Source organism: Artemia franciscana, chromosome 11 (assembly GCF_032884065.1).
Source record: "Artemia franciscana chromosome 11, ASM3288406v1, whole genome shotgun sequence".
Lineage (NCBI taxonomy): Eukaryota > Metazoa > Arthropoda > Branchiopoda > Anostraca > Artemiidae > Artemia > Artemia franciscana.
Window position 1 is genome coordinate 47,290,702 of NC_088873.1, and position 22,626 is coordinate 47,313,327.

At 34.7% G+C, this 22,626-nt stretch overlaps 1 protein-coding gene across 1 annotated transcript in view; it reads left to right on the forward strand.

Moving 5' to 3' along the window:
• Nucleotides 1–22,626, forward strand: part of LOC136033310 (chondroitin sulfate proteoglycan 4-like) — a gene marked incomplete in the record, with an annotated part of 437,436 nt that overhangs the window by 337,752 nt on the left and 77,058 nt on the right. Inside the window, 2 exon segments of the mRNA XM_065714084.1 lie at nt 1,009–1,305; nt 20,269–20,632. Coding sequence (XP_065570156.1) covers nt 1,009–1,305; nt 20,269–20,632 — 661 coding nt within the window.

Below are 22,626 nucleotides of genomic sequence, written 5' to 3' on the forward strand. Positions count from 1 at the left end.
CGAAAACAACCTTGTGGTTTTGCCCTGAAAACAACTTTTGCCCGAGAACAGCTGTACTTTCGCTGTTGAAGACTAACAGTAATTAGTTGTTTTCGACAAAAATCCCCATCTGACTTTTCCAAATTAATACATTCTCTCAAGTAGATTAAACAAAACAAAACATTTATTTTAAAAATCGAAGCAAGAAAAATCCTTAAAAGTTTAAAGAAACAGAAACTATTTCGTATATGAAGGAAGTTGCCCCTTTTCAACACCTCGCTAGTTACGCTGAAGTTTTTTAGTTCTTTTAAAAGTCGAACTTTAGTTTAAAGAGCAAGGAGTTAAGAGAGGGCGACCGCTCTCATAACCGGAATAATCTCCGTTAGTTTCAAGTTATATTTTTTTCCCTCATCTTCAGTCGAAGAAACTTGTTTTTTTTTTTTTTTTTTTCTCATCGTTTTTCTCAAATGATGTCCAGGCCTAATCAAAATATGATGTTGGCTACTGGCTCCATAAACCCTCTATTTTTCACTGTTAAATTATATATATTAATAACTATAAATTAATTTTTGGCGACCTATGATGGCAGCGTACATCTGCAATTACGATTATATTTCGAAAATGTCACAATGGGTCGGGCTCTATTCACCCCTCCCCAAGCACCAATAATAAAGGTGTTGACATAAATATTCGTGGGAATCAAGAGGAATTAGAGAATTAGTTGAATGGAGTTTAAAATAAATGTCCGAAACATTGTTCTCCGATTTAGAAGATATCTTGATATCTTCTGATTGAAGACTGTCTGATTGAAGTTAGGGGAGAATTGGTTCCAATCCCCACCTCTACATAAGCAAATACACTTCTCTGTATTTATTCGAAGGCTCATAAAGTGTTAGACAATTTTGGCATTGAGATCGGCTCTATTAGGTATATGCCATTATCTGTCCCCATCAAGAAAATGACGCACCACACCTCCTCCATAATAGCTGATTCTCTAGGCTTGCTCTCTAACCACATTTTCTTTTAAAGGTTGCTGAAGGTGGTTCGACTCTCCTGACTACGGCTCAGCTCGATGTTGTTTTTGACTATCAAAAATTTGGAATCCGTGATTCGGGTGTTATATTTCATATAGTCAAGCCTGCTACAAATGGAAGGCTTGCATCAGAACTGTGGAGGAGACAGGATCAGACAACTTTTACGCTTTTAGATTTGCACAATGATAAAATCAGGTATTTCCATGATGCATCAGAAACAAAACAGGACGCGGTAATAATTGAACTCGAGTTAATAACGAAAAATGGATTTCTCTTACCATCATACTTGCAGGTATATTTTCAAATTCATTTATTTGAAAACCATTTCTCTCGTTGGACGGTTATGTTTGACTTTAACCCCCCTGAGGCTAAAGAGAATTTTAACCTCCCACAAAATTCGAGAAAATGAAACTTAAAATTTATGCAAATTTAATTATTTAAAAATACCCTACATGTCTTCTATTTTAAGTTGAAACTCTCTGAAACTGCTTGATCTCATCCACTGAACCAAAACCTTAGCCCCAGATGTGGTATTAAATAAAAAAAAAACTAATTTTTTTAGCTGAAAGTAAGGAGCGACATTAAAACTTAAAACGAACAGAAATTACTCCGTATACGAAATGGGTTGTCCCCTCCGCAATCCCTCGCTCTTTACGCTAAAACTTTTAATTGTTTTAAAAAGTAGAATTGTGGCAAAGAGTCAAACTTTAGCGTAAAGAGCGAGGGATTGCGGAGGGAACAACCCATACGGAGTAATTTATGTTCGTTTTAAGTTTTAATGTCGCTCCTTACTTTCAGCTAAAAAAATTAGTTTTTTTTATTTAATTTCTGAACGTTTTTGAATTAATGCATGTTTGGTTTTGGCTCTCCGCACATAAATTATTAAAATGAAATTGGTATATTAATTCTTTTCTTGGTTAAATGGCTTTCTCTTAGTTTGGATCAGACGATTTTGAGAAATAAGGGGTGGAGAAGGAGGTCTAGTTGCCCTCCAATTTTTCGGTTACTTAAAAAGGCAACTAGAACTTTTAACGAACGTTTTTATTAGTAAAAAATATACGTAACTAAAGAATTAACTTACGTAACAAACTTTCATAATCTTATATTTTTATTATGTATACGAGGGGAGTTGTACCCTCGTTAATACTTCGCTCTTTACAGTAAATCGTAAGTTTTGTCCTAATTCTTTAAGAATGACCCCTGAATCAGAAAGGCCGTAGAATAAATAGTTGAAATTACTAAAAATACTTTAGCATAAAGAGCGAGGTATTTATCTCCTCCTAAATACCTCACTCTTTATGCTAAAGTATTTTTAGAACCCCTCATATACGTAATAATCTCTGTTTGTTTTAAGTTTCAATTCTACTCCTTCCTTTCATTTGAAAATCGTTTTCATGTTTATTTTTCATTGTTTTCTTATAGTAATACTAGAAAATCCTGCGCCCTTTTCATTGAATTTTTCTTCCCCCATGACAGATTCCTCCAAGGAGAGATCCTCCAACATAGCCCCCTCCCCTCAGTCCCACCCCCAAACAAAATAAAATCCCCCTGAAAACGTCTGTACACTTCCCAATAACCATTAATGTATGTAAACACTGGTCAAAGTTTGTAACTTGCAGCCCCTTCCCCAGGGATTGTGGGGGAGTAAGTCATCCCCAAAGACATAGTTATTATGGTTTTCGGATATGTTGAACAAAATGGCTATCTCAAAATTTTGATCCGTTGACGTTGGGAAAAAAATGAGCGTGGGAGTGGGCCTAGATGCCCTCCAATTTTTTGGTCACTTAAAAAGGGCACTAGAACTTTTCATTTCCGTTAGAATGAGCCCTCTTATCACATTCTAGGGCCACTTGGTCGATACGATGACCCCTGGGAAAAAAAAAAAAAAAAAAAACAAAACAAACAAACAAATAAACACGCACCCGTGATTTGTCTTCTGGCAAAAAATACAAAATTCCACATTTTTGTAGATACTACTACTACTACTAATAACTCACTGCAGCACCAAGCCGCCTGAGGCCAACACAGCTACGCACGCTCCTCCTCCAACCTAATCTATTTAAAGCCTCCCTCTTTACACCCTCCCAGGAAGTTCCCATTTCCTTTAAATCCTTATTTATGACATCCTCCCAACCCAGACAAGGACGACCTGCTTTCCGTGTAGCCCCAGACGGTTGGCCAAAAAGGACAATCTTCGGTAATCTGTCATCCTTCATCCGTAGAACGTGGCCTAGCCATCTCAACCTTTCTTTCATTATAGCCCTAGAAAGCGGGATTGAACCACACTTTTCGTACAACCTACTGTTTGAAATACGGTCAGTCAGCCGGGTACCCAGAACAATCCGTAGGCAATTTCTCTGGAAAACATCTAGTAAATTTTCATCTGCTTTTCGGAGTGTCCATGCTTCAGAGCCATATTTGACCACTGTCATCACTGTAGCTTCCAATATTCTAATCTTGGTTTGTAGGCTTATCTTTCTATTCTTCCAAACTTTTTTTAACTGTGAAAAAACACCCTGAGCTTTAGCTATTCTACTTTTAACATCTTCACTGCTCCCACCATCTTTACTAATAATACTACCAAGGTAACTGAAGCTCCCAACCTGATCAATCTTTTCGTTACCTAAGGTCACCTGTTCATCTTCACTTATTCCTAGCCTTAGTGACTTAGTCTTCTTAACATTAATTTTCAAGCCTATTTTAGCACCCTGAACTCGCAAAACCTCTAAAAATTCATTCATTTTGCTCACACTTTAATCTAATATGCTTGAATCATCAGCATAATCTAAGTCCAGGAGCGTTCTTCCTCCCCATTTGATTCCATGGTCTCCAATTGCCTTTCCTGTGCTCCTTAAGACGAAGTCCATCAAAATGATCCATATAAAGGGGGATAGAACACAACCCTGCTTAACTCCTGATTTAATACAAAACCAGTTGCTAACCTCATTTCCTACCTTAACCGCAGCAGTATTATTCTCGTACATAGCGCAAATCACTTTAATGTATTTTTCTGGTATACCATATAACGATAAGACCTTTGTTAACGCTGTTCTATCAACAGAATCGAAAGCTTGCTCTTAATCGATAAAACTAAGGACCAAAGGTGTTTGACAACGAAGGGACTTCTCAATTATTAACCTAAGAGTGAAAACATGGTCGACACATCCTCTACCTTTTCTAAAACCGCATTGTTCTTCCCTTAAAACTTTGTCTACAGCATGTCTCAGTCTAAAAAGTATCATATTACTCAGTAATTTGCTACCTACAGAGACCAGACTAATGCCTCGATAATTACGACATTCACTCTTGTCACCTTTCTTATACAGTGGTTTAATTAAGGTTTTCCTAAAATCATTGGGTACTTCCCCTTTTTCAAAAATCATGTTCATAATCTTCAGTAGCTTATTCCTAACCTCAGAGCCACCATATTTAAGGAACTCATTAATCATACTATCAGCACCTGGGGCCTTATTATTTTTTAATCCTTCTAGTACTGTCGCTAATTCTTCCTCACTAAACAAATCTTCCTTCACATCCAAGGTATCACAAACTTTTTCATTTTCATCTATATCTTTTCCTGCAACTGTATCTCGGTTTAGCACATTCTCAAAATGTTCCACCCATCTTTCTTTATTTTTTTCCTTATCACTAATTGTGGCCCCATTTCTATCTTTAACTGGGACTAGTCCGGATTGGCTACTCCCTTTCAATTTATTAACATGCCAGTATAATATTTTACTATTATGCCGTCCAGCCGCATCTTCCAGATCCTCAGCAATTTTATCCATCGCCTCCATTTCACATCTCCTTAGTTCATATTTTAATGCTTTCTCCACTTTCTTTACATTCCTTTTGTTTTCATACGACCTATCGCTCAGATAATTCTTATACAAACCCCTTCTACTCTCTATTAAACCTAAAGCTTTTTCACTAATATTCCTAGTTGCTGTCTTAGTACTCTTCCCTAGGACACCATCAGCAACTTCACAAATTGTTTTTCTGAAATTATTCCATCCATCTTCCACATTGTCAAATTTTAAACCATCAAGTTTAGTACTCAACTGTTCCTGGAATTTTTTTCTCAAATTTTCGTCCTGAAGTCTACCAACATCATAACTTTCCGGGAGGGAGTTACTCTTCCGAAATTTCAGCTTTAAATTAACCTTAGACACTACTAGATGGTGATCTTTACTTTTAACGTCAATAACGGCACTCCTATACACCCTAGTATCTTGTATTGATCCTGCTAGTCTTCTGTTTACAATAACATAATCAATAAGGTTTGCTGTCTTACCATCACGTGAATACCATGTCAACTTATGGGCCATTTTGTGACCAAACACTGTATTGGTTATAACTAGGTTGTTATACCTACAAAATTGCAAAAGCCTATAGCCATTACTGTTTTCTTTTCCTACACCAAATTTACCTAGGCTAAGATACCATCTATCCCTATTTCTACCAACCTGGGCATTAAAATCTCCTAGCAAGAACACCATATTTCTACCTGGTACCCTGTCTATTTGCTCCTGTAGATAGGAGCTTGAAACTTCTACAGTAGGGTTCTCTAATACGCTGAATCTGATGGTGTCATTTTCGTTAAGATTCTACGACTTTTATGGGGTGTTTCCCCCTATTTTCTTAAATAAGGCAAATTTTCTCAGGCTCGTAACTTTTGATGGGTAAGACTAAACTTGATGAAACTTATATATTTAAAATCAGTATTGAAATGCGATTCTTTTGATGTAGCTATTGATATCAAAATTCAATTTTTTAGAGTTTTGGTTACTATTGAGCCGGGTCGCTCCTTACTACAGTTCGTTACCACGAACTGTTTGATAAGTATATGAAATTGTAAACGGATAATTAGTGATTTACGAATGGTTATTTGTGACAAAATTATTTAAATATTTTGTAAGACCACACTGGCTATACATAAAGTCTTAAAAACAATTAAATAAACAATATAACAAAAATTATAAAAAAAGAAAATAAAACAAAGAAAAATAATACAAATGAATAATAAAATTAAATAGCTAACAAAACAAGGATAATATTAGTCAGTGGACAGTAAAGAAGCGAAAGTACAAAAGGTAATTTTATGACAAGGATCTCCATTAAGTCGTTTTCAGTACTTAAAAAAAAGGATAAAAACTTTTGAAGTAAACTCAAACAAAGCAGAAGAAACACTGGATAAAACAAAGACCAAACTGAGAAAATGCAAGAAATTAAAAAAAAAATACTCAAATAGAGACCTTGCTTTAAATAGAGATTAAAAAAAAAGAAAACAGGTTTTTTCAACCGAAATTACGGAGCAACATTTAAACTTAAAACGAACAGACACCAATACGTATTCGAAGGGGTTAACCCCCTCGTCAATACCTCACTCTTTGCACTGAAGTTCGAGTTTTTTTCCAATTCCTTAAGAATGACCCCAGAATCACAAAGGCTGTTTAATCAGAATAAATTTGAACTTACTGAAAAAATCTCAGCGTTATGAGCAAGGTATTGACGAAGGGGCGAACCCCCTAATATACGTAATAATTTCTGTTCGTTATAAGTTTTAGTGTTGCTCCTTACTTTCAGCTGAAACAACTAGTTGTTGTTTTTTTTACTTAATCTCTGATCGTTTTTAAATAATGCTGGGGAATCCGATACCCCTTCATGGAAAAATTATTTTTCCCAATGAAAAATTCTCCCATGGAGAGATCCTCCCGCACAACCCCTCCCCCGACACCCCCCCCCACACGAACAAATCCCCCATGAAAATGTCTGTATGCTTCCCAATAAACAATATTTTATGTAAACAATGGGCATAGTTCATTACTTCGGTGCCCTTCCCCTGGGGTCTGTGGGGGATCAATTCATCTTCATAGACATAATCATTAGGTTTTTCGACTATGCTGAACAAAATAGCTATTTCAAAATTTTGATCCGGTGACTTTGGGAAAAATGAGTTTTGGAGGGGGCCTAGTTACTCTTCAACTTTACGGTCACTGAAAAAGGTTACTAGAACTTTTAATTTGCCTTTGAAAGAGCCCTCTTACTATATTCTAGGACCACTGGGTCAACACGATTACCTCCGGGGAATAAAACAAAAACAAAGAAAGCAAAACAAAAACAAATAAACACGCATCTGTCATGCTCCTCCTGGCAAAAAATAAAAAATTCCACAATTTTGCAGACAGGACCTTGAAACCTCTAAAGTAGGGTTATCTGATATGCTGAATCCGATGATTTGATTTTAATTAATATCGTAAGACTTCTATGGTTTGATTTTTCCATTTTTCTAAAATAAGCCGAATCTTCTCAGGATCGTAACTTTTGATGGGTAAGACCAAATTGGTATCAAAATTTAATTTTTTAGAGTTTCGGTCACTATTGAGCCGGGTCACTCCTTACTTGCAGTTTGTTACCACGAACTGCTTGACTATTTGTCCAAAAGATCAAAACGAAAAGTATTGCATACCACCTGTAGAAAACATTTACCCATTTGGGTAAATGTTAGCCAGAATAGAATTAAATGAACCAATAAAGAGTTTTTCCTATTAGTCCTGTTGTGAGCCAGGTGCTGACGATGAGTAATCTTTGAAATTGTAATACTTATTAGGTATGGTGTTCGACACCTCCCAAGCACAAAAAAGAAAGAGAATAATACATGGTAATGTAAAAGTGGCCACATTCCCAGCTCCAAAAGTACATTGGTAACAGCTTTTCTTTTAAGCCCAAATAAGACCAAACTATTTCATCTCACTCAGACAAAATGGACAGTGTTGTATATAAAAAAAAAAACTTATGGTAGAGAAAAAAAATAGGTTACAACGTAAAGTTTTTTCTTTTCTTTTGAAATAGCAAAAATGCAACTTCGGCATTTCCTTCTCAAACAAGATAATGCAGAAGATAATCGTAGTAGTGTGCCAAAGACTAGTTTTTTTAGTTTAATTTCGATCAATGATTGTTCGTGAGCATTTGTAGAGTTAGCAGAATTTCTTATTCGACTTATGATCCATAGAAGTGATTCCAGCAATGTGAAATAAGTATTTGGTTTCAAATGATAGATTTTATGCTCGTCTTCATCTTCAATTGCTCAGGTTTAATTTGAGCATAAAGCAAAAGGAATCCTCAGAGTGTTGAAGGAAGAATTGGACTTCTTTTGATGTTGACAGTGAATTATGTATGTAAAAGGGTGAACAGCGTGAGATGTCATTAGGAATCTTTTCCCCGAGGATTTGAATATTCATTTGAAGTTAACGATAAGTTTAAATAAGCAAATCAATTGGCAACCCCTATTGGCTCCTTTTATTGCTAGTAGCACCACCCTGGTGTTAGGCCACTAGATTCACGCATAAATTTCGACTTTAGTTTTTTTTTTATTTACAACCAAAGTCCGATCTTTGGCCTAAAATTGGTATCAAAATTCAGTTTTTTTAGAGATTCAATTACCATTGATCCAGGTCGCTCCTTACCTGCAGTTTGTTACCACGAACTGTTTGACTATTTTGCCAAACGATCAAAACCAAAAGTATCCAAAGTACCCGTAGAAGACAAAATTCTGTTTTTCAGAGTTTCGGTCACTATGGAGCCGGGTCGCTCCTTACATCCAGTTTGTTACCACGGACTGTTTGATTCCTATAAGCCCAATTTACAATAGATCGATTTTAAAATATTCAAATAATATTTTTCCTCAGTTTAAATTGAGGTCTTCGGACCGCACCCTCAACAAAAATCAAACCAAAAGTATCCAAAGTACCCGTAGAAGACAAAATTCCGTTTTTTAGAGTTTCGGCCACTATGGAGCCGGGTCGCTCCTTACATCCAGTTTGTTACCACGGACTGTTTGATTCCTATAAGCCCAATTTGCAATAGATCGATTTTAAAATATTCAAATAACATTTTTCCTCAGTTTAAATTGAGGTCTTCGGACCGCACCCTCAACAAAAATCGGGCCAATAGGCAAGATAAGTCAATGCCTAAACAGAGAATACCTGCCCAATCTAAGTCTTGTCGTTTAGTATGGCTTGTTTTTTGTTTCAGTGTTTATTCAGTGTTTATTGTGCTCTGTTTGAGTTCACTTCAAAAGTTGGTTTTTCTTCTTCTTTTATTTTTGAGAAATGATGACGTCGAAATATCTGCTTTTGTCCTTTTCGATTCTTTTCTGTCCACTGACTGATATAACTTGTTTCCCCGACCATTTATTTATATTTTTTTTACGACGTGATTGAATGATTGTACTTATTTAGAAGCAATTCAGAAATTTGGCATACTGTAACTGTTAATGTATTTTAAAAATTATCATTGACTCTGAGTAAGGATTCAGTAAAGGAAGGATTCAGTAAATCTATCCAGATCTGTTCACCATCTAACAGCTCGTGGTAACGAACTGTAGTAAGGAGCGACCCGGCTCAATAGTAACCAAAACCTAAAAAGCAGAATTTTCATAACAATAGTTACGTCAAAGGAATTGCAATTTGATGCTGATTTTAAATATATAAATTTCGTTAAGTTTAGACTTACCCATCAAAAGTTACGAGTCTAAGACAATTTGCCTTATTCTAGAAAATAGGGCGAAGCACCCCTTAAAAGTCATTGCATCTTAATGAAAATCACAACGTCAGATTCAGCGTATCAGAAAACCTTAATGTAGAAGTTTCATGCTCATATCTACAAAAATGTGGAATTTTGCATTTTTTTGCTAAAAGACAAATCACGGATGCGTGTTTATTTGTTTGTTTTTTTTATTTTTTGCTTTCTTCCCAGGGGTGATCGTATCGACCAATTGGTCCTAGAATGCTGGGAGGGGTTTAGGGGACGGGGTTATGTGGGGGTATCTTTCCATGGAGGAATTTGTCATGGGGGAAGAAAATTTCCATGAAGGGGGCGCAGGATTTTTTAGTATTTTTTCAAAGAAAATTTTTCTTTCGAAAAAATAAATATTAAAAAGTTTTTTTTTCAACTGAAAGTAAGGAGCATTATTAAAACTTAAATCGAACAGATATTATTATGCATATGAGGGGTTCTCCTCCTCCTAATACTTCGCTCTTTACGTTATTAAATAAAAAACAAGTTTTTTTAAATGAAAGTAAGGAGCAATATTAAAACTTAAAACGAGCAAAAATTACTCCGTATATGAAAGGGGCTTTTCCTCCTCTGCGCCTCGCTCTTCCCGCTAAAATTTGACTCTTTCTCTTAGTTCTACTTTTTAAGACGGTAAGGAACTTTAGCGTAAAGAGCGGGGCGTTGAGGAGGAAAAGCACCTTTCATATCCGAAGTAACTTCTGTTCGTTTTAAGTTTTAATGTTGCTCCTTACTTTCATTTAAAAAAAAACTTTATTTTGTTTTTTTTAATTTAATTTCTGGACGTTTTTGAATTAATGCATGGTTTGATCTTGGCTCTCCGCACATAAATAATTAAAACGAAACCTGCATACTAATTAATTGCAATTAATCGGAAGATTTTGAGAAAAACAAGCGAGGGAGGAGGCCTAGTTGCCCTTCAGTTTTTTGATTACTTCAAAAGGCAACTAGAACTTCTAATTTTTTACTTTTATTTTGCTTTAATTTTAACTTTTTCATTGGTAAAAAACATACATAACTTACGAATTAGCTTACGTAACGAACTTCTATATAGGTATATTTTTATTGTGTATATGAGAGGCTCAACCCTCGTCGATACTTCGCTCTTTACAATAAAGCTTAAATTTTGTCCCAATTTCTTAAGAATGACCTCTGAATCACAAAGGCCGTAGAATATATAGTTGAAATTATTAAAAATACTTTAGCGTAAAGAGTGAGATATTACGAGGAGGTAAGACCCTCATATGCGTAATAATTTGTGTTCGTTTTAAGTTTTAATGCTGCTCCTTACTTTCAGTAGAAAGAACTTTTCATATTAATTTTGTCATTGTTTTTTGAAATAATGCTAGAAAATCCTGTGCCCACTTCATTGAAATTCTCTTCCTCCATGAGAAGTTCCTCCATGGAAATATTCTCCCACGTAACCCCTCCCCCCTAAACTCTCCCCCCTAAACCAAAATAATCCCCCTGAAAACGTCTGTACACTTCCCAGTAACCATTACTATATGTAAACACAGGTCAAAGTTTGTAACTTGCAGCCCCTCCCATGGGGACTGCGGGGGAGTAAGTCGTCCCTAAAGACAAAGTTATTAGGTTTTTCGAATATGGTGAATAAAATGGCTATCTCAGAATTTGGATCCGGTGACTTTCGGGAAAAAATGAGCGTGGGAGGGGGCCTAGGTGCCCTCCAATATTTTTGTTCACTTGAAAAGGGCACTAAATCTTTTAATTACCGTTAGAATGAGCCCTCCCATGACATTTTATGACCGCTCAGTCCATACGATCACCCCTGAAAAAAAAAAACAAATAAACACGCATTTGTGATGCTTCTTCTGGCAAAAAATAAAAAAATTCCCCAATTTTGCAGACAGGACCTTGAAACCTCTAAAGTAGGGTTTTCTGATATGCTGAATCCGATAATTTGATTTTAATTAATACCGTTAGATTTTAGGAAGACTTTTAGATCATGTAAGTCGTGATCTGTCTTCTGGCAAAAAATTCGAAATTCCACATTTTTGTAGATAGGAGCTTGAAACTTCTACAACAAGGTTCTTTGATACGCTGAATCTGATGGTGTGATTTTCGTTTAGATTCTATGACATTTAAAGGGTGTTTCTTCCTATTTTCTAAAATGAGGCAAATTTTCTCAGGCTTCTAACTTTTGATGGGTAAAACTGATCTTGATGTAACTATTGGTATCAAAATTCCATTTTTTAGAGCTTTGGTTACTATTGAGCCGGTACGTTCCTTACTACAGTTCGTTACCACGAACTGTTTGAAAGTAACTTTATTAATTTCAACTATTTATTCTACGGCCTTTGTGATTCAGGGGTCATTCTTAAGGAATTGGGACAAAATTTAAGCTTTAGTGTAAAGAGCGAGGTATTGAAGAGGTGGTGAACCCCCTCATATACGTAATAAAAACATACGAATATAGAAGTTCGTTACGTAAGCTAATTCGTAAGTTACTTATATTTTTACTAATAAAAACGTTCGTAAAAAATTAAAAGTTCTAGTTACTTTTGTAAATAACAAAAAACCTGGAGGGTAACTATCCCTACTCCCTCGCTCTTTTTTTTCTCAAAATCGTACGATCAAAACTGTGAGAAAGCCATTTAGCCATAAAAATAAATTAATGTTTTAAACTCTTTTAATTATTCAAATTTTATTTTAATTATTCATGTGCGGAGAGCCAAAACAAAAACATGCCTCAATTTAAAAATGTTCAGAAATTAAATAAAAAAAAAACAAGTTTTTTTGAATGAAAGTAAGGAGCGATTTTAAACTTAAAAGGAACAGAAATTACTCCCTATATAAAAGGGGCTGTTCCCTCCTCAACGCCCCGCTCTTTACGTGAAAGTTTTTTTACTGTTTTAAAAAGTAGAGTTGAGAGAAAGAGTCAAACTTTAGCATAAAGACCGGGGCGTTGAGGAGGGAACAGCCCCTTTTATATACGGAGTAATTTCTCTTTGTTTTAAGTTTTAATATCGTTCCTTACTTTCAGTTAAAAAAAACTTGTTTTTTTATTTAATCAAAATCTAGATCTATTCATCATCATAAGATTTAAAGCATTAAACAAGCTATTTAAATGATTTTAGGAACGTATAATCCGAAATCTTTCGAGAGAAGTCTCCTTTCGTTAACAAGGAAAGAATACAAGGAAAGAAAATGCTGATCAAAATCACTCACTATGGGAATTAGATGATATGATCACTTTGGGGATTAGATGGTTGAGCAGAGTCGTTATTTGAAAATGTATACATAAAAAGATGTTTAAGTTTTTAAATAGATTTGTGTAAGCACTCAAAAAGTAGAAAATGGAAATATCCAAATTAGCAAATAAAAGATAGAAATCTAAGATATTTGGCAAGGATCTGTTTTTAGTAGAAAAAAAACTGAGAAATAAGTGTGAAATAAAAACAGAAAGGTAGGAAAGTGTAAAGAAAAGACAGGAAAAGAACAAGTGGTGTAAAATTATTGCTAAAAATCCCAAACACTTTTCTTTAAAAATCTCGTTTTGTGAAAAAAGTTTTTTAAAATTAATTTCTGTTCATTTTTTATTGATATATTATTTTTCATGGAATAAAGATACTATTTTTTATCTTTTCAATTTTTTCTGTAAGAATTTCTAGCTTGGCTTGCTATTTGTAATTTGGAGATACTTTTTCAACATTTTTTAATCCTGACACAAACAGTATTGTTTAATTAAATTTTTGACCTCCTGAAGTTGATCTGAAAAATGAAACTTAATACCATTCTCAAGAAATTCTATATATGCTCTTTGACAGCCTTAATACACTTACACTCTTTTTATTTGTTTACATTTAAGAGCAGGTATAGTAATAGTAGTAGGCTCGAAAAGTTCAACTTAGTACCCCCTGTCTTTCTCGATGTATTGCTGAGAAAATTTTTTGTGTTTATTGGGAACAATAAATACAAACCTTTTAATTTAGTTTTGAAGCAATATTTACTTTTAAAGCATAATGGGCCAATTGTATAATTGTGGGAGGTGGACATGCCCAATATCCCTAAGACATAGTTGCTGGACCGTTTTATTACGCTGAACAAAATGGCTGTCTCAAAATTTTGACTGGATGTATTTGAAAAATGAATGGACGTGAGGGAAGGGCTGCTTAACCTCCAATCTCTTTTTACTCTAAAAAGGGTTTTAGAAAATTTAATTTTGAATTGAATTAGCTCCTTTAAAATTTTTAATTATATTTCTAGCTATTATAGTGTATATAAGTTTGACTCTTTCTCTTACCTCTACTTTTTAAAACAGTAAAAAACTTTAGCGTAAAGACCGAGGCGTTTGACTCTTTCTCTTACCTCTACTTTTTAAAACAGTAAAAAACTTTAGCGTAAAGACCGAGGCGTTTGACTCTTTCTCTTACCTCTACTTTTTAAAACAGTAAAAAACTTTAGCGTAAACAATGGAGCGTTGAGCAGGAAAAGCCCCTTTCATATGCGGAGTAATTTCTGTTCGTTTTAAGTTTTAATGTCGCTCCTTAATTTCAGTTAAAAAAACTTTTTTTTTTATATTTAATTTCTGGATGTTTTTGAATTTAATGCATGTTTTGATATTGGCTCTTCGCACATAAACAATTAAAACGAAATTTGCATATTAATTATTTTTCTTTTGACTAAATGGCTTTCTCATAGTTTTAATCAGAATATTTTTGAGAAGAAAGGAGCGAGGGAGGAGGCCTAGTTGCCCTCCAATTTTTTGATTACTTAAAAAGGCAACTAGAACTTTTAATATTTTGCGAACGTTTTCATTAGTAAGAACTATACGTAACATACGAATTAACTTACGTAATGAACTTCTATATTCGTATGTTTTTGCTGTGTATATAAGGGGGCTCACCCTCCTCGTCAGTACCTCGCTTTTTACACTAAAGCTTAAATTTTGTCCCAATTCCTTAAGAATGACCCCTAAATCACAAAGGCTGTAGAATAAATAGTCGAAATTACTAAATATACTTTAGCGTAAAGAGCGAGGTATTAAGAGGAGGTAAAACCCTCTTTTGCGTAATAATTTCTGATCATTTTAAGTTTTAATGCTGCTCCTTACTTACAGTTGAAAGAACTTTTCATATTTAGTTTTTCGTTTTTTCTTAATAATGCCAGAAAATCCTGTGCCCCCTTCGTTGAAATTCTCTTTCCCCCTGACAAATTCCTCCATGGAAAGATCCTCCAACGTAACCCCCCCCCCCACCCTACCTCAACTTATCCCCGCCAAACCAAAAAATCCCCCTGAAAACGTCTCTACACTTCCCAATAACCATTACTATATGTAAACACAGGTCAAAGTTTGTAACCTGCTGCCCCGCCCCTCCCACGGGGACTGTTGGGGAGTAAGATGTCCCCAAAGACATAGTTATTAAGTTTTTCGACTATGGTGAATCAAATGGCTATCTCAGAATTTTGATTCAGTGACTTTGGAGAAAAAATGAGCGTGGGAGGGGGCCTAGGTGCCGTCCAATCTTGTCGGTCCCTTAAAAAGGGCAAAATCACTTTTAATTTCCGTTAAAATGAGTTCTCTCGTGACATTCTAGGACCACTGAGTCGATACAATCACCCCAGGGAAAAAAACTAAAAAACAAAAAACACGTAAACACACATCCGTGATCAGTTGTTTGGCAAAAATGCGAAATTCCACATTTTTGTAGATAGGAGCTTGAAACTTCTACAAAAGGGTTCTCTGATACGCTAAATCTAATGGTGTGATTTTTGTAAGATTGTATTGTTTTTAGGGGATGTTTCCCCCTATTTCCTAAAATGAGGCAAATTTTTTCAGGCTCGTAACTTTTGATGGGTAGGACTAATTTTGATGACACTTATTTGTCTAAAATCAATATTAAAATGCGAATTTTTTATGTAACTAATGGTATCAAAATTCCATTTTTTAGAGTTTTGGTTACTATTGAGCCAGGTCGCTCCTTACTTCTGTTCGTTACCATGAACTGTTTTATAACTCTACCATTTTTATTTCAATGTTGATGCGTCTCTCCTACCTCGTGTTAAAAATCTCAGTTCCTCTCTTAGTCGATAATTGAAGGTTTCATAGCTTCACCGTTGTGCATAAAGATATTCAGCGCCTTTTCAAGTATTATAAACGCAAAGATGAGAGTTATTTAGCATAACTCTGGTCATTAGAATTATAGCTTGATAAGAGCCAAAACTCATTAGAAAAACCATGCGACTGTATTGAGTATATTAAAAATGGAAATTAAAGGAGACAAACTTGCAAAAATACAGTTTTGGGATTGTCTTTAGTCTAAATCAGAAACCTCATAAACTATGATCCTATATCTTATTAAGTAAAAAAACCAGTTTTTTTTTTTAACTGAAAGTAAGGAGTGACATTAAAACTTAAGACGAACAGAAATTACTCCGTATATGAAAGGGCTTGTTCCATCCTCAACGCCCCGCACTTTACACTAAAGTTTGACTCTTTCTTTCAACTCTACTTTTTAAAATAGTAAAAAACTTTAGCGTAAGATGCAAGGCTTAGAAGAGGGAGCAGCCCATTTCATATACAAAATAATTTTTGTTCGTTTAAAGTTTTAATGTCACTCCTTACTTTCAGTAAAAAAAAAAAAAAAAAAAAATTTATTCAATTTCTGGATGTTTTTGAATTAATGCATGCTTTGATTTTGGCTCTCTGCAGATGAATAATTAAAACGAAATTTGCATATTTATTGTTTTGCTAAATGGCTTTCTCACAGTTTTGATCGAATGATTTTGAAAAAAAGGAGCTGGGAGGGGGGAGCTCTAGTTGCCCTCCAATTTTTTAGTTACTTAAAAAGGCAACTAGAACTTTTAATTTTTTACGAACGTTTTTATCAGTAAAAGATAAACGTAACTTACGAATTAGCTTACATAACGAACTTCTATATTTGTATGTTTTTATTACGTATATGAGGGGGTTCGCCCCCTCTTCAGTACCTCGCTCTTTACACTAAAGCTTAAATTTTGTTCCAGTTCCTTAAGAATGACCCCTGAATCACAAAGGCCGTACAGTAAATAGTTGAAATTACCTAAAATCCTTAAGCTTAAAGAGCGAGGGATTAGGAGGAGGTGATACCCTCATATGCGTAATAATTTATGTTAGTTTCAAGTTTTAATGCTGCTTCTTACTTTCAATTGAAAAAACGTTCAACTTATTTTTTCTTTTTTTTTAAATGCTAGAAAATCCTGCGCCCCCTTCATGGAAATTTTCTTCCCCCATGAAAAATTCCTCCATGGAAATTTAGAGTTGGAGTCACAGTCCACGGGGACTGTGAGGGAGTAAGTCGTTCCTAAAGACATAGTTATAAGGTTTTTCGACTCTGCTGAATAAAATAGCTATCTCAGAATTTTGATCCTATGACTTTGGGAAAAAATTAGCGTGGGAGGGGGCCTAGGTGCCCCCCAATTTGTTGTTCGCTTAAACAGGGCACAATAACTTTTCATTTCCGTTAGAATGAGCCCTCTCACAAAATTCTAGGACCACTGGGTCGATACGATCACCCCTGGAAAAAAAATATAAAATAAACACGCATCCGTGGTATGTCTTCAGGCAAAAATATAAAATTCCACATTTTTGTAGATAGGAGCATGAAACTTCTACAGTAGGGTTCTCTGATACGCTGAATATGATGGTGTGAGAATCGTTAAGATTATATGACTTTTAGGGGGTGTTTCCTCCTATTTCCTAAAATAAGGCAAATTTTCTAAGTTTCATAACTTTTGATGGGTAAGACTAAACTTGATAATACTTATATATTTAAACTCAGCAGTAAAATATAATTCTTTTGATGTGACTTTTGGTATCAAAATTCTGTTTCTTAGAGTTTTGGTTACTATTGAGCCGGGTCGCTCCTTACTACAGTTCCTTACGACGAACTGTTTGATGACGCTGAGTGGTTTTAAAATACTGGACAGCGGATAGTGGTAAAGATGAATTTTTTATCTTATATTTATATATGTGCAACCGGAAATTGTAGACAACCTCATTGCTTTATTAAGGAGGAGAAAATATTCCCTTGAACAACATCTACATTGACAAGACTTACTTTCTTCAATTTGTTTTAGTCTAAATGCTAGAAAAATATACCGTCCGCTTGTCACACCTCTTGACGTTCTAAGTTTAGGACAGCAGTCTATTTAATAAAGATATATTTTTATATTTACTTCTTTTTTTATGTACATACATGGGAAGGGTAGCAAAATTTATCTCTTGATTTAATGAAAGGAAAATTGAAAACAAGTTTAAACTGGTTTTGCTATGCTTCCAATATTTTTCTTCTGGCTGAGCAATAGCTATTTACTTCATGTTCTGGGTTGTATTTTAAAAGGTTTTTTTTTGTTATTGAAATGAAGAAATTCCCTTGCTTTTTCTAAGTTCCAACTGTTCCTCCTGAGGCACCAAGGGCATCAAGGAGTAGTCGCTAAGTATCCCTCCGGCAGTGATGTCATCCGATTCTGGTTGAACGAATGTGTGGTTGTTTAGATTCCCTTGGTAGGTCCAGCGTAGTGTGTTTTTGGGCCTTTCCCGGTTAATATTTTCTGGTGGTTACCGGTGTAAAGCAGCTTTACGGAGTCTAAAGCTGTTCATACGGAGGATGTATCCCAAATACCTCCACCTTCGAGCTCTGATGATGTCGATCACTAGAAGTTGTCACATCATGTCATTGATGAACTTATTTGTCATATTCTGGGACCAACGGATGTTCAGTATTCTACGGAAGTCAAACTTTTCCAGGGATCTCCTCTCTTGCTGTGATTTAGGTCAAGGCTTTGCTCAGGTTCAGAGTCAATTTCTGAGGTCTCCATATTTGGCATAGTTTACTTGTCTTATTCTAGAGAATACACCTATCATTGTCGAACCAGTGTTCTCGATGACGATTCCTATGTATTTGAACTGAAAAACTTGTTCAATTTCTGGTTGCCACATTTAATGGACAGAGAAGAGTTATTTGTTGCCACGGAGTTGGAATGATTTGGAGATGAATTCATAAAAATTTTTTTGTTTGTTCAGATTTTCCGGAAACATTCGCTTTTATATTCGACGGTTTTGTGTTGATTGGGATAAGTCAGATTGTGCAAGTTTTAAATATTAAGTAGCATAAATGCAACTACTAATTATGAAGTCACTAAGGATGACCAGCAGCGCAGGATGAATAAAGAGTCACGTGTTTTCAATGAACTATTTCCCTTGTCAGTTGGTATGGAAGAAGTTGTCTTAGAAACTTGTGAGCTGGATCTTTAAATTGAAAATAGAAAGTTTTAGTGTTTTTCTTAGGAGTCTAAATTCATTGCAGGGCAATCATCCCCTCTTCAGTGCCCTTTTATGCTACCTGGCCCTCCATTGACCCCCTTAAGCCACCCAATCAAATAGATAATCAAATTTTAATAAAGCTAATTGTTAAAAACAGTTGAAAGATCCTATAAGTGGGTCTTCAAGGATAACATTACCTCTCCAAATTCCTTTCGAGAAAGGTTAGGGATACACCCTAATCCCTATTATGCAATGCAGATCATCAAATGCTCGGACATCGGCTGGTCAGGTCTAATTAGTACACTTTGGTCAAGACAATAAACTTGATTCTGCTTGTTTTGGGACCCATTGGCAATTTCCATTTCTTTTTTTTTAATGTGATAAAGCTTAAATATTTTGTCTCTTTGACAAGCTAAGCGAACCCAGAATAGAACCTAACCAGAAAATCTTTGCTAGCCTTGAAAAATCATCAATTGCTGAGACTGAAGGATGACAGATTCCCGAAGATTGTCCTTTTTGGCCAACCGTCTGGGGCTACACGGAAAGCAGGTCGTCCTTGTCTGGGTTGGGAGGATGTCATAAATAAGGATTTAAAGGAAATGGGAACTTCCTGGGAGGGTGTAAAGAGGGAGGCTTTAAATAGATTAGGTTGGAGGAGGAGCGTGCGTAGCTGTGTTGGCCTCAGGCGGCTTGGTGCTGCAGTGAGTTATTAGTAGTAGTAGTAGTAGTAGCTGAGACTTCTAGCAATAACTGTTGTTATACACTTAAAAACCACTGTACTTTCCATATCTTTTCAAGCAATATTGACCATTTGCTATTTTTCTCTTTTTTTCAGTGTTATATAAAATCCACACAGTTGAAAATACACAAAAGTTTAAATAAAACGTAAATAAAATTCTACTCATGGGACTCAGAGGAAGGGGGGTGGCACTATCTTAATTATAAATATTGATCATACTTTTGATATTATTCTTATGTTGTTATTGTTGTAACAACAAATGATAAACACACTGCTTGAAATAAAAATTGTTTTCAGTAAAGCACAAATGATCTGCTGGCTTTTAGAAGGTTTGGGCGGCTTACTCCTGTTTGTGGTAATTTCTATCCGTTTTAAATTTAATTATTGATTCTAGTATCTGTTCGCTTTAGAATTCGTCTTTTCATCCGTAGTCGCACCTATTATCTTTATATTCTATGTGATTATTCATTTAAATTTGTTTTCGTTTTGACTTTGTTGAAAAATTCTTAGTATTCTTTTTTTCCGTTTTAGTTTTAAATTAATACTTGACTTCATATATATTCGTTTTAGATTCTAACATGAATTTACACTTTTCTTCCGAAAGTGTTTTTTCCTTTCCCTTTTTATTTTTTAATTAGTCCACAATACTTATCACGATATTGACTTTGCTCTTCTAGGAAAGACAACGATTTGTTCTTCATATTACAATCACTCCAGTTAATGATCCTCCTGACTTGAACATACCATCCAGTCGCGTATTACGTATCGTTTTAAACACAAAGAAACTATTAACTGTAGACATTTTAAATGCAACAGATCCAGACACAGATCCTTCTGGTCTTGAATATACTATTCTAAGTGTTGGAACGTCCACTGATCCGTCAGCCAATCACATTGGGTATGTTGAAAATGCCCGAAATCCAGGGGTTCCAATATATACCTTCACTCAAGAAGATGTCAACAATGGCTTGCTCTACTATGTGAATAAAGGAGCGCATGTGAGTCGTCTGGCTCTCAGAGTGACGGATGGAATTGAAACAGGTAAATTTTACACTTTAATTTGTTACCAGTTTCAGAAGTATAATTAGTCACACCTTAATAATATTGATTATTACTATCATAATGTTATAATGATTTCTAAGAGGTCGGGGGGGGGCTCTAGCGAAGTAATGTAAATGGAAATATGACAAAAACAGTTTAAAGATGTTTATAGGTAGTAATATTTAAATAACAATGTCTTGGTTTTAAACAGGTCTGACAAAAACAAACGGAAATACACAAGGTTCTAGATCTCAAAGTGAAGATTTTTATTGTCTTCCTATTAAAAGGTTGGGGTCTTGTCTCCTCTGACTCCTAATGGCACCAAGACCCAGGAGCTCTGGAAATTATCATTATTATTATTATCATTATTGCAAATTTTCCCTGCAGTAGATGATGACGTAGTTTGCTCAATTTTGCGAATAAATCAGCACGTGTAGGTCAGTTAGCTCTCAGATTAACATATGGAGTTGAAATAAAAAAAGAAAAAACATATAAATACGGCATTGGACTTTACATTCCCTAGTGGCGGTGCTGATTTCCATTTCCTGACCCTTCAGCCAGGAAGCGCAAAGAGGGAATGGGGCCAACGATCCTGTGCTTTTGCACAACCTTCCTGTTTACATTCCCCATATTCCTCCAGGTATCCATTTAGAGCTGGGTCGACTCCGGCTGAGCTTACAGAGTCACGCCACTAGCCCCCATTCCAAACCAAATAATTGGATACACTAGGATTCGAAACCTCGACCTCTCGAACAAAGGAGTTAAAATTGGTATATTTTTTTTTATTTATGCTAATGATTTTGGTTATCTACAAATTATTTATAGTTTTAAAATACGTTCTGAGACCAAACTGGTTATACATGACGTTCAAAAATAAAAAGAATACGGGGAAAAAAATATAATTAAAAAAACAAATAATTGAAAAGCCTAACGAGGGATATTTTCAGCCAGTGGAAAAAGGAAAAGAGATATATAGCAGATGTTTCGGCAAAGACCTTCTTTAAGTTGTCTTCAGTGCTCAGAAGAAAAAAATAAGTTGTATATAAAACAAGAAAAAACCTGTTGGAGTAAAATATAGTGACCATTCAAAGACAATAAATAGTGCTAGTTGGACTGATAATGAATTCATTTAGAATTTAATTTGTAGTCTATTTGACGACTGTGACAAAACAGTAACAAAGGGAGTATTTACATACTTCTTGGGCTAAAAGTATCCCAAAACGTAAACTTTAAAATATACTAAAAGATTTTTTTATTTACTGATTATTTACAAGGCAAATAAATAACGAATCCTTTCAAAATATTCTTTTTACAGTTTCACATTATATATGTATATATATATTTTTTTAATTTGATCTCTAGTAACAGGTAGATACTAATGTTTATTTAATAATATTCGTTTAATATTATTCGTTTAATGATTATTCGTTTTTATAATAAATTCCTCAGTCATTATCTTTAAGACATTTTTAGTTGTTATTCCGTCTTTTCTATTTTTCATTTTTACAGAATTGAATTAAAACCAAAAAGATTAAATAAAAATCAGTTTTTTAACAAAAGTAAAGAGCAAAGCTATGCCTTGAGCAGAGCAAAAAAAAAAAATATTTGACGGAAATTATAATGAATTATGAACTAAAAGTTGAAAGAAACAGAGATTATACTAAGTAAGAAATGAAACTAATAATGAAATTATAATGTACCAAAAATAAAACTGATGTTAAACTAAATTTAAAACGAACATAAATCGAAACGCTCCCTTGTACCCCAAGTATGATAAAAAATAGACATTGAAAGACAAATATTAAAGTTATAAGAAAAAGATATTACACTTCATAAGAAATTAAACCACTAACGAACTTATTATGTGCAAAAAATAAAACTTATGTTCAATTCAAATTCTAAAGGAACAGAAATTAATAGATATAAGAACTGGGAAGTCTTCAAACTTGTGCCTCATTTGTAGCATGAGTGTCTTTCGCGCTTTACTGAAAGCA